The 12,600-nt window shown below is 48.4% G+C and overlaps 1 protein-coding gene and 1 non-coding gene across 2 annotated transcripts; one reads left to right on the top strand and one right to left on the bottom strand.

Annotated features, from left to right (window-relative positions):
• Positions 1-8,367: 8,367 nt before the first annotated feature.
• On the bottom strand, positions 8,368-12,272 carry LOC123071504 (uncharacterized). Its single transcript, XM_044495082.1, has 3 exons — positions 11,531-12,272; positions 10,682-10,836; positions 8,368-8,933 (listed from the first exon to the last, which is right to left on the bottom strand). Exons 1-3 carry the CDS (start codon positions 12,246-12,248, stop codon positions 8,574-8,576), a joined length of 1,233 nt encoding a protein of 410 aa, XP_044351017.1. The 5' UTR covers positions 12,249-12,272; the 3' UTR covers positions 8,368-8,573.
• TRNAP-CGG (transfer RNA proline (anticodon CGG)) lies at positions 10,945-11,016 on the top strand. Its single transcript has one exon. It is a non-coding gene; the product is annotated as a tRNA-Pro (tRNA).
• Positions 12,273-12,600: the final 328 nt, after the last annotated feature.

The following is a 12,600-nucleotide window of genomic DNA, read 5'->3' as shown; positions in this document are numbered from 1 at the left end:
AGGGATGTCACCGGCAATGGGGGCACCTTTGTTCAAGCGAGCAGAAACACGGGTTGGCGTTGGCACCTGTTTCTTCGTAGCTGCTCGTCCACCAGCGGTCGGCTCACTGCACGCAACAGATGGAAGGAAAAAAGAAGGTGGCACTTGTCAGACAACAAACTAATTGCCGCGCTTGACAAAAAACAAGTGCAAAAGAAATGGATGAGATTGTTCCAAAGAAAAGATACACAGCAGAAAACTAAAATTGAGAGTCGAACCTCTTCCTGGCAGCTACGGGGTCGATCCTAGACCTCTTGCCAGCAGAACCCTGCCCAACATCCTCTGGAGCCCTCCCCCTCCTTGATGGCAAAACCCCCTCGCCTCTCGCAGCCGTATGTTCTTTCACTTTCTCCGGTGGGTGGGCACCTGTTGCATCCTTGCCCTTGTTGCCGCATGTGCGAACTTCAGCGTGTTCATCGTCATCGGTGTCATCGTCGTCGTCCTTGCTGAGGCCAGCGTCTCCATCCACATCATCCTGTGTGTCACCGGGCTCTTGGGAGCTGTTGTAGTCATACCGGCCACGGCAACCGGTTGGCCGATGTGTACGTTCTGGGAAAAATGAAGTGAACTGCCTCGCAACCGCGTCGCTGTCAGAGGCACTGAGGGACGTCCACCCCTCAACCAACTTCCCGAGCAGGCCGGTCATTCCGGATGCAAACTGCCCAATTAGATGCTCCACTGGTGCCCTCGCATGTGCACGAAAACAAGAAGCATCAACAAAACAACACCCGTACTGCATTCGCTTCCGCGACATCAACATGTAATCCACGGCAAACCGTAGATGTGGACATTTTGATTACCTCAGAAGGGCAAGACGGAGCTGAGTGCACGTCCATCCACTTTTAAAATTTTTGAGGCCCCCCAAACACGCTGTATTCTATAGCATGCTTGGCCATCAGCTATGAAAAAACAAAAAAAGAAAATGTAAGCATGCCTTATAAACCACGGACGGTTGCGTCATGTCAAATTTGTAAGCATGCCGTGTGAAAAAGACATAAACAAAAACTAACCTGTAGTTTTCCATATGTGCCATCAGTTGCCCTGTCTGCGCAAGCACAGCCTTGACAGCGCTGATGGTCCACGCAGAAACAGCAAACTTGTGAGTAGGCGGCGGGCCTCCTATCCCGGTGAAATCCACGGTGGACAGATCAAGAGAGTCGACATACATGAGCTGATTTAAAACAATTTTGCAAAGAAAAGAAAATAGCAGTTGCCATCGTGGTTAATTTGTAGTTCAGAAAAAAAAGAGCAGGATAATGTATGATCCAACGATAATATGTATGTGTTAGTTGCCATCAAAGTGTGATGGCAGTTGTCATCCTACTGTGATAGCAGTTGCCATGCTAATATGAAGGTAGTTGCCACATTGTCAGTATGACAGTTGCCACGTTGTCATTATGGCAGTTGCCACATTGTCACTATGGCAGTTGCCATCTTGTTATGACCAGATTGTCATGCATGAAATAAAAGTACGTTATAAACAAAGAGTTCACACAGAGATCTGGTGAAAATAAATACCATTAAGTGCAGACGACAACCCTTCTGGTACATCTTGTTTTTGAAAGCATCGTGGAGAAAGTCGGCAATAAACTTACACCAGTTCATACTCTTCACGTTTTTCAGATTCGCCTGCACCACACAAAATTTCAGGGCAAAAAAGTTTGCCGCGTTAGAAATCAAAACGGAAGAAACGCAACAAAAACACTGGCAGTAGCAAGCATGGATCATTCACCAGGATGGGGAAACATTTGTTGCTTGGGCGAAGAGAAGTGGTCGGCGCGAAAACAGCTGAGATGAGGTACATGAGTAGCTTCATCTTGAAAACTTCTCCGTGCGTCGTCATGTCCTGCAGAGAATCTGCCAGTACAGACGTGTTCGGCATTGCCTCCAACCCAGGAAACAAACGGGCGAACAGCTCTTCCTCGATCTCATTATTAACCTCGTACGGGACTTTGATATGTCCCCGAGGCACACCCAAAGTGCAGAACACGGATTCCTCATTCAATGGAAGTCTTCCCCGTCCCGGGATCACGAATTCCCTGGAGGCGGGATCGTATATCTCACCAAGCCAGTCGCATACCGGGTTGACAAGGTTCGTACACCGGACATCCATCAGAACCTGCATACCCATCTCAGCAGCAGCTCCCTTTTGATCGTCAGTGAATTTGTCAATCAACACGGTCAAACGTTCCTGGGAGGCTCTGTTGCGAATACGTTTCTTCTTCTGCAAAAAACAAACACAAAAGTGTTGAGCTGTTGCCATGTTTTTGCAATGTTATGAAAATTTAGTTCATGATGGACGACTATAAAAAAGATCTAGCTGCCAACAAATAACATAAATCAGGAGGAGGGGGGCGGGTGTGCGGACAGTTACCTCATCGCCCTCTTTTCTCCGTCCAGTTGCCTGGTTACGTTGAGGTGGATCCATGAAATCGTCATCATCACTTTGATGATCGCCACGAGCCATTCTGCTGATGTAGGAACAGACCAAATTGTTAATGGCGAAAATGTAAATGCAATGGGTAAGCAGTTGCCACCTAACAGAAAAATATTAACTATTTGAATGCAAATGTGGTTGCCATACTATGCAGCCAGTTTGCCACACTGTCATATCTGTATTGTGGCAACAGACATTGTGTTCACATACTGTATTGCAACATGATTATACAAAATCCAAAGTGGCAAACACGCCAACTCGATGTGCACATTAGTTCCGTCCAGTGCTACCGATTGTGGCAACTACCAAAGTTTGGAAACTGTCGCAAATAATTCAGAAAAAAAAACAAGTCTCACAAATGAAAAAGAATGTTTGAGGTTACTATTATGTAAATTCAGTAAAAAATCAGTTTGCCTCGTTCAAGAGCGTGTATGTGGCAACTATCTCATTCATTCAGTAAAATTTAGTTGCCCCCCTTGTGTGTGAGCTTGAACACATTTGTGGCAACTATGACAGTCAGTTTCAGAAAATATGTTGCCGCAGAAGAGAACACATTTGTGGCAACTGCCACATTTGTTCATGTAGTTTAGTTGCCACACACCTGTTCACGTTCGGTCATACTGCCATAGTTGCCACATTTAGAAAGCATATTTTTTCTGGTTACTTATCGTACAAGTTCAGCAGAATTAAAATTTGCCACATGGGAAGAGCATGCGTGTGGCAACTGCCACAGGAGTTCAAATGAAATTAGTTGCCACCTCGTTTTGGGGTGGCAACTATGACAGTCATTTTCGGAAATCTGTTGCCACATGGGAGAACACGTTTGTGGCAACTACCACGTTTCTTCAGGTAGTTTAGTTGCCGCACATTTGTTCACGTTCAATCATACTGCCAATTTCGCCACAGTCTGCAGTTTCAACCCCAAAACTAGACTAGGTCTAGGTTTCAATGGCAACTGCTTCAACCTCAAAATCACCCTTACAATTCTCGCGCGAAATGGCTGCAACTTCAAATTTCGAACCAATCCGCACCAAAACAACCCGGCGGACAACTCTCAAAATCCAAATGCAAGACTAATGCGTTGCCTACGAGAAGGCATAGCCTCACCGACGATGCCGCCGCAGCAGCGGCGACGAAACTGCCCACTCCCACGAAGCAACGGCAGGCACACAACTATGGCGCACCGCCGCAGCGGCGGGAACGCCGGCGCACCGCCGAATCGCCGGAATTTCTAGGAATGGATCTAGAAATCGAACAGGGAGGAAAGAGGGGAACAAAATCAGGGAGGGTATGCGATAGATGAAGCGAGCATTACCTTCGACCCGCACGCGTTCCGGCGACGCCGCTCCGCTCCGACGAGCACCACCAACGCCCGCGAACACCGTCGACTGTCCCGCCTCCGCCGTCGCCTTCTCCCCTCGCCTTCTCCTCCGGTGGACTGTAATGCGACTGGGTTGTGCCAGTAAATGCGACGCGGGGGAGAGTGAATGGAACCGTGAGGGAGAGGGTGGAGGGGTGTGCGACGTGTTTGACGTCAACTGCGGTCGGACCGTGGCGTGCGGGCGCATGGCAGTTCCACCGCACGCCTCTCAGTGGCAACCGCTGACAGCGGGATGGCAACTACCGTGCGGGCGAACCCACTCGCACACCGCACACTAGAATCGCCCAACGTGGCGCCGAAAACCAGCCCTTTTGCTCCAAGATTCGTGCAAAACGAAACCAACGGCGATGCTTGCGTGTGGACGGAGTGGTGAACGCCCACACGTGTGGGCGTTAACATTTCCGTATAAAAATGGCCCTGTAGCTAAGTACAAGGATTGTTTTTCTTTTGGTGTGGGAAAGGGAAAAGGGGGTAGAAAACTGAGCGGCCGTTTGGCCGAGAAATAAAGAGTCGAAAGCCCCGTCCAGCCCGCGCACGACGCGGCGGCTATAACGGTAAGAATAGTTGTCGCCGATTTGGCGGTGCAGCTGGACAAGACTGTAGCTGGATGTCCCTCGTTCGATTCTCTACGACCAATACGCATGGCTTTGGCTTTTATTTATTTCTTTTTTTACATCACCAGGTGGGACCCATATAAAGGTAGAGAGAGGATGCTACGATGTTTGACCAATCAACGGAGTGAAATACGGGGCTACACAATGAGCCAGTGACCATATAATCACCTCAAGTCGTATATAGTGATCGTATTGGCCGTATTCTTAAATACGATGACCAAAGTGAGCTTTTGACACAAGTTCAATGAACGTGGATGCATTTTACTCTTTTCTTTTTTGGGATTTTATTTTAGCGAGTGACTGATTAATTGCTCGTGCTTGGACATCTCTGCTTCCTCATTGAAATGACAACTGACTGCTGCCACGAGGTGCCCTCTGCTTGTTTCATTCTTTTCTTTTTTAAAAAAGAAGGAGGAAGACCCCCGGCCTCTGCATCTGGACGATGCATGCAGTCACTTTATTAATTATTTACAAAGATCTTACAACTTGTGTTTAATCGTCTGATCAGTGGTATGCTAGATGATCATGTTACACTGTGCTAAAAACTGCAGTTAAAGTCATATATACTTTGTTGCACTGTTATTCAAGTATTCAATCAGTTTTTAGACGGGACTAGTAAATGCGCACATGCAACGCACGTTAATATTTAGGCAATAATTATTTGCACACGCATATTAGGTATATTATTATTTTTGTGTTAATTTCTGTGATTATGTGATTAGTCAATCTGTATGTGCAATGCACGTTAATTTGAAAGTATATTAAGTGCATGTGGATATTAATTACGATATTATTTGCGTGTTATTATGTGATTAGTACTATAATTGACATGAAATTAACTGCACGCTAAACATGTTGAACGCTCGATATTGAAGCAGTCTAGGTCGTTGAATTGACATGATTTGATGGTCGAAATTAATTGGATCTGTCTTTTGGGGTCTTTTTTATTGATATAGATAGATGTTGTTGTGGTGGCAATGTTCCGCGAGGGGCTGGACATGAATCCTGGGCTGGCCGAGATGAAGAACGTCGTCGTCGTGCCCCATAGCGCTTCAGCTCCTTTCTGGTTTCGAAAGCTAGTGTATTAATACAGGTAGAAACGAACAGTATCAATCAAAGAGTTGCTTGCTCGTGGTAAAATGATAATGTGGGCTTGGGATTCGTATCAAAGCTTGGGATTGGAATTGGAACCCCGTTGATTCTGCAAACATTGAGCCAGGCCATACAACAAGAAATCCCATGTATTTTGTTTCCTTTTTCTTTCTGGACCAAGAGATGGCCCCAGCCTAGTGACACTTTTGTTCAGCCATTAACTATAATAAGGCACTCTCTAATAGTAATAGTCCTTTGTGTGTTTCAAGGGTCAGAAGCAAATAGTGCCACTACCAATCACCAGTTGCTCGGGAGAAAAAAACACTCTCTAACCAACTACTTACGCCGTCTCATCATAATAAAACGCTCTTATATTATGAAACGGAGGGGCTAGTAGATAGCTGAAGCAAAGCAAAAGCAAAGTGGCACGGAACGAACTCCTCAAAAAACGGATCAGCCCCGGCGTTGCCTCTGGGCGACATAGGCGGCAGCCATCTCCTCCGCCCTCCACCGGCAGGTGTCGCCGGCCAAAGTCCGTGCGGCCGACGGCGACGGCGAGGACTCATTCTACGTGCAGCGGCGGTGGTGTAGTGGGATGCGGTTGTGGCAGATGTGCTGCCGCGGTTGGCCGGCGCCGCCTGCCATGTGAGCGGCACGGCGGCCTATGATCTCTTTGGGGTCTTCCCTCTGGATCAAGTGCTCGATCAGCGGCTACACGTCGCTGTCTCCTGCGGTGTCTCCTCTAGCGGCCAATGTACTAGGGACTCAGATCGCGGCTGAGGGCTTCTTTGGATCACAGGATTAGAAAACAAAGGAATTCAAAAAACACAGGAATTTGACGGGATTGTAGGTGCAAAACAGAGGATTACAAAATAGAGGAAAACTATAAGAATGGTCATTTGGATGGAACACAGGAAAAACACAGGAAAAGTGCCTCGATCCTACGCGAATCAGTGTAAAAAAGAGGTTATAGTGGATATTGAAATTCCTATAGGATTGAGGTGTAGGAATGCATCCATAGGAATTTTGGAGGTGTGGTTCCTTTGATCCAAAGGGCTTCTTTAGGAAAAAATCCAATGGATTGGAATCCTCCAATATTCCTATGAAAATCCTTCAATCCAAAGAGGCCCTGAACAAGGCATCTCATTCGTTATGTGTTGAGCACGTACGAAGGTACAAGATGCATGCTTACATGGATGCACGGTGGCTCACCAGGCATCTCTTGGATCTTCGTGCATGGAGCCGTCTGATGGCCCTTGTGGGCTTTGGCGGCGCGCTTGATCCTGAAGTGCGGTGACTCCTCGCTACAGTTGGCATCATGGCTCACGTACGGATGTTGTCATGCACGACATCTTACACGGGCATGGTTACTAGGCGTCGTAATCCCATCAAGGTTCGCGGCTGGCAACCATGGATCTGGTGGTGACCACCCGCGGCGCTACGATCCACGGCTTGGTGGTGGTGATTCAGATTCGGTCGACCGAGTGAGGGTGACTGCACAATGTGCTGCAACGACCTCCTGCGGCTCAACGACAGCGGTGATCATTGCAAGATCTTCGGTTCATCTCAAGATCCAATGGTCGACTGCGGCAGTGGGATGCAAATTATGGGTGACCACTTGACGCGGAGGAATGGTTGGGCAGTGGCGGCGGTCATATCGCATGTAACTGTTGGGATCGTGAAAAAATGGTGGCGACAACATTTACATGACTTCGATGGTGGTGCTACTCGAGCACCCGGTCCCGAGGTCCGGGGTGAAAGTCAAGGTCTGACCCGAGCTGGTTATACCTGGCAATGGCGATACTTTTTACGTCGTTACCTTGTCGAAGGCATTGCCCGAATATGCTCCGACTGATTTTTCAGGGTGAAAACCTAGATTCTAGCCTTGGTGGTTGGATCTGGTGACAGCGACACTTGAGTGTCGCTTCCTTCTTCAAGGCGTTGTTGTTGAAGAATCTCATCGTCTGTGTGGTGTCATTAGATAATTAGTGCTGATATGGTGTTTACTGTAGTTTGCAGATCGTGGCTCTAATCACTTTGGGTTTTTTCTTTTTTTTCCTCGGCTACGCATAGCTTTGGTCTTACTCCCTCCGTCCCAAAATAAGTGATAACTTGAGTCACTTATTTTGGGACGGAGGTAGTATATGACTTTGCGATTTGCCGCTGTGTTTTTCGTGTGTGTGCGTCTGTGTTGGCTGTGCGCATTCTAGATATGCAGCCGGGTGTGTGCTTTTTGAGCTTGTATCCTCTTGATGCTTCTTTCTGAGCTAATAAAATCCACCCTTTGTCGAAAAAAGCAAAAGCAGAGTTTACAATGTCTTTTGTATGAATTAGTGAAGTTGCACGCTTTTAGTTCAATGATGAATGCCAAAAAGGAAAAATAGGGAGTTAAAATTTAGAAATTTACAAGTGTCTTAGGTTCATGTTTTTTTTAACTCCTCAAGTTTGAAGAATTAATGTTTAATTTGATGAATGAAAAAAATAGGTTAATGTCTTTTTAACTGGTGGGGTTACCAAGTGGTCCCTTTGTTTAGCTGCTGCCAGAACTGATCTTACCACAAACTCATTTTTGAGGTTGCCTGCCCTAGTCCATCACCAGATAAACTGATGATCTGTCAAACTGGCCACGTTGAATAGTCTGCATCAGTCAATCGTATCAAATCTCCAAAATGAACTTGTCAACCCAAAGAATCTTATCACCTTGCAGATCGTAGATCACAGATCAGATCTGAATAGCGATGGCCTTGCGGGATCAGATCATTATCAATCCACCAACACCCAGAAACAGTGATAAACTAAGCAGGTCAGTAAAAAACCGCTGCCATTGCTATCACTCCAAATTTTCATTTCCCTTGCACACTTCGGAGTGACAAGATAGATATACACGCTCTCACCCAATAAACCCAAGAATTACATGGCTGCACTCCACACAAGAGAAAAGAAGAGGGCTGGCTGGTTAGCATTCACAATGTACGTGGCACGTAAATATATTTTTTGCTGGACCTGAAGCTTATGGGGATTTTACAAGTAGGTGCTCATATAGTCGTGTGGGGTTGTTGTGGATTATCGACGGGTTTGCGTCCTCCAGGCGCTCCGCGAGCGATCTGAGCATGGAGACCAGATGCCGGGTGTTCTTGGTGCACCTGCACACCAGGTCGAGGTACTGCACGGCCTCCTGGGGCATGAGCCCGGTCATGAAGAAGGGGAAGAGCTTTGAGTGCGTCATCTCCATTGTGCCCATGGCCTCCGATGCCCATCCGGAGTTGGACTTGTCAGGAACATTCCCCTCCTCGCGCTGCATCCGCCGTACTGATTCCAGTCGTGGGAGCATATCCTTCTCTTCCTCCTTGAAGTGCTCTTTTGTGTGATCCTGACAGTGTTTGATTAATTTCAGATCCACACCAAGCATGAAAAAAAGATTTGTGATGGCTTATGTAATCATTTGATATTATTCCAAAAGAATCAATATATAACTACAAGTTACTACCAGATAAGGATAGTGTATAATGATCCTATCACAGGAGATCATTTCCAAATATTTAGGTACATCTTTCGCACTATTCTAGCATGCATGTACATCATTTCACTGTAACATTAACAACTACTCCCTCCGTAACTTAATATAATAGTGTCAAAAAACACCTTATATTAAGTTCCGGAGGGAGTAATGAATACTCCCTCCGTTCCTAAATATTTGTCTTTTTAGAGATTTCAAATGGACTACCACATATGGATGTATATAGACATATTTTAGAGTGTAGATTCACTCCTTTCTAGAGATTTCAACGAGTGACTACATACGGAGCAAAATGAGTGAATCTACACTCTAAAATATGTCTATATACATCCGTATGTGGTAGTCTATTTGAAATCTCTAAAAAGACAAATATTTAGGAACAGAGGGAGTATTTAGGAACGGAGGGAGTAGATTGTAGAAGTTGTCAACCCTTCTAAGTTGGTTCTGAGCCAAACCGTTGTTGTCTGCATACCACTTAATGCCAAGATACTGTGTGGCGAATCAACGCGGCAAAGCATCCATGGAAGTGCTCCTGATGATTACAACATGTATGATCTTAGCAGTTTGCTGAGCTACGTCAACTCCTTTCATCAGCTTGGTAGGCACATGTGGATAGACCTAGCTGTAGTGAGAATAAACAGCTAAAATCCAAATGTCTTGCAAAGCAACATTCTTAATTGCTTAGGCCAGGCTGCACTCTAGCTTCAGCCAGGCTGACTCTTCTCACAACTTTACACGCGCAAAACTCTAGTGCAGTGGTAGAGCTGTACGCAATAGCAATGGTGGAGGATCCATATCCAATTCTCGAAGTTACCACACTAACCCGACCCTACATGTGCCACTGAAATCCTCAAAAGCAAATCATACAAGGTAAACAGGCCAGACCAGGCTGCACCCTGCTTTCGCCTAAGCTTTCCACTCACACAATAATAATGTGGTAATATGGTAGTAGAGCTGTATGCAACTGCCATGGTAGTGGGTCTGTATCCAACTTGAACACTAAAATTAACCCTACAATGTGCTACTCAAATTATGAAGTTTTACAGAGCAAACAGGTTGGTAGTGGCCCTTATCAGGGCCACATGATCTTCTAAAAGTGCAAGGGACAGTAGTGCAACACAACCACTTTTCCATGGAAGAAGCAAGGAATCAGTATATTTTTTTCTCTCGTGGGACTAGGTGAACTCTCATCATTGTACTTCACTTTCGGTTACTACCTTTCTGAGAGTATATCTCTTGTCGGGTCATTAGCTAAAGGAGTACTGATTATGAGAGGATAACATCCACACCAACAAATTACTGGTGGCACTTTTGCCTGAAGGCAGTAGACAAGCCTTGCAAGTCACAAAAGGTGAAGCTTGCATATCAACCTCCGCGAAATGACTTTTCACATAGCACAATTCCAAAAGCCACCTGAATATTCTTTCCGGTATGATATTGAAACATACTAGTAGCACAGTCCAAATAGTACAAACTTGCAAGATCTCACAAGCAATGCAGAGTACAGAACAGTAATGCAATAAAGCAGAATAAGCTAGATGAAACAGCCACCAAATGTAATTAGTGGTAACCACCAAATGCACAAAAGAGCATGTACGTACCTGCAACGCTTTGAGGCGGACGGAGAGGTTGACCAGCACTTCATAGAAGAGGGCGCTGCCCAGCTCCAGCGTCAGAAGCGTTTTTATATCCTCCTTGATTCCGTTCATCATGGGCAGGTGCTTCCCGTGCTGCTCCTGAACCTTATCGCACACCCCTGTACATAAAATACTTTAGGATCAGAAGATTAGACTGCAGTCACGCAATCATATGGGCGTGATTAAACAACTCTCTAATTAAGCTCTTGGATCGATGAGAACAACAAGGGTGTTTGGTCTAGTGGTATGATTCCCGCTTCGGGTGCGGGAGGTCGTGAGTTCGATTCTCGCAACGCCCCCATTTTTATTTTTGTTCTGTTTTGCACTTGAAAGGAAAATGACAAGGGAATTTTTCTATCAGTAGCTTCTGCTCTACTACAGGACATCACTGTCTTTTGTTACCTTGCTCGTTTACCAATCGGATGAGAGAAAATGTCCATGTGCAGCTACAAAGGTAAAGGAACCAGAAGCATTTTGATCGACAAGGAACACGGTAGAGAAAGGAAAAGAACGCTCCCATCCCCATCCCTTCCTGTCACGGCAGATTCCGCAAAACCATGAGAATTCACCAGCACGAGTACACGGCCGGCGCAAAGCAATTTATAGTAGGGACACGGAGCAGTTGCCCACAGGCGGTGAATGCACCCGGAATGTCAAAAGGGGCAGGAAAATGCAGAAGACGACAGTGAGGAAACCACCCAATTGGAAATGCACCTTATACGTCAAACCAAAATCAGAAATCCTCGCGAGCAGCAAGCGAAACTTAAGTGCAATGTTGAAATGAGTGGGGCATGGGATCGGGCTGAAATCGACCTGGGAACGAAGCCCTCTGGATGTCGGGGAACAGCACCCGCTCCTCCATCCTGGCGTGCTCCAGCATCACCTCCATGGCGTCGCCGTACCACTTCCCCAGCCTCCGCACCTCGGCGCCCTCCACCGCCACGTTCCGCCCCTTGCCGGCCTTCTTCGCCCCCTTCTTCACCATCTCCGCCAGCTTGGCGGCCACGCCCTCCAGGTGCCGCTCGGCGCTGCGGTGCTGCAGCCGCACCATCTCGGCCACCTCCTCTGCCGCCGCGGCCGCCAGCGACGCGCGCGCCAGGGGCCGGTCTGGCGGCGCGACGCGGGGCTTGCCCTCGAAGCGCGCGTCGACGTGGCGCAGCAGCTCGTCGGCGGCGCCGCAGAGCTCCGGGTCGGCGGCGGAGAGGCGGAGCACGGGGCGGCCGAGCGGGGCCGCCTCGGACGGCGTGAAGTGCACGGGCGCCGCCGCCTTGTAGAGCAGCGCGACGCGGAGGCGCCACGCGACGGGGCAGCCGTCGGAGCCGTAGACGCGGACCACGGCCCCCCGCTCGGCGTCGGCCTCGGGGTCGACGGAGACGGAGACCGAGGGGGATCTGGCGAGCGCGTACGGGGACACGGTGGTGCCGCCGCCGCCGCCGCCGCTGGCGCCGCCGGAGGCCGCGCTGGAGTTGGAGGGCGGGGAGCCGGCCGGCGACGGGCGGCGGCGGCGCGGGGACGGGGAGCAATTGCCCATCGGGAGGCGGGGCGGGGAGAGGAAGGGTTTGGGGGGAGCTCTGGGGGGAGGAGCCGGAGGGAGGGAGGTGGCGACTGGCGAGGGGTTGGGGCTTGGGGGAGTGTTGAGTCGCGCTGCGTCGCTGCGTCGGGGCGCGGGGCGAAGTTGGCGGAGGGGGGAGGTGGGGCCCGGCTCGGGGGGGCGGCCGTTTCGGCGTTGTGCCTGTCTGGGTTTTGCGATGGAGTGGAAGGGATCAGGACTCTCTCTTGTCGCCGTCAAGTGGAAGAGGAGCTGTCAAGTGGAAGAGGGATAGAGGATGCTGCTGATTTGATTCGGAGCAAAGTGTGTGATGGTTTTGGGTGCTGTTACCCGT

The sequence above is a fragment of the Triticum aestivum genome, chromosome 3B (genome assembly GCF_018294505.1).
Source record: "Triticum aestivum cultivar Chinese Spring chromosome 3B, IWGSC CS RefSeq v2.1, whole genome shotgun sequence".
NCBI lineage: Eukaryota > Viridiplantae > Streptophyta > Magnoliopsida > Poales > Poaceae > Triticum > Triticum aestivum.
The sequence above is the reverse complement of the archived record's forward strand: the minus strand, read 5'-3'. Positions and strand labels throughout refer to the sequence as shown.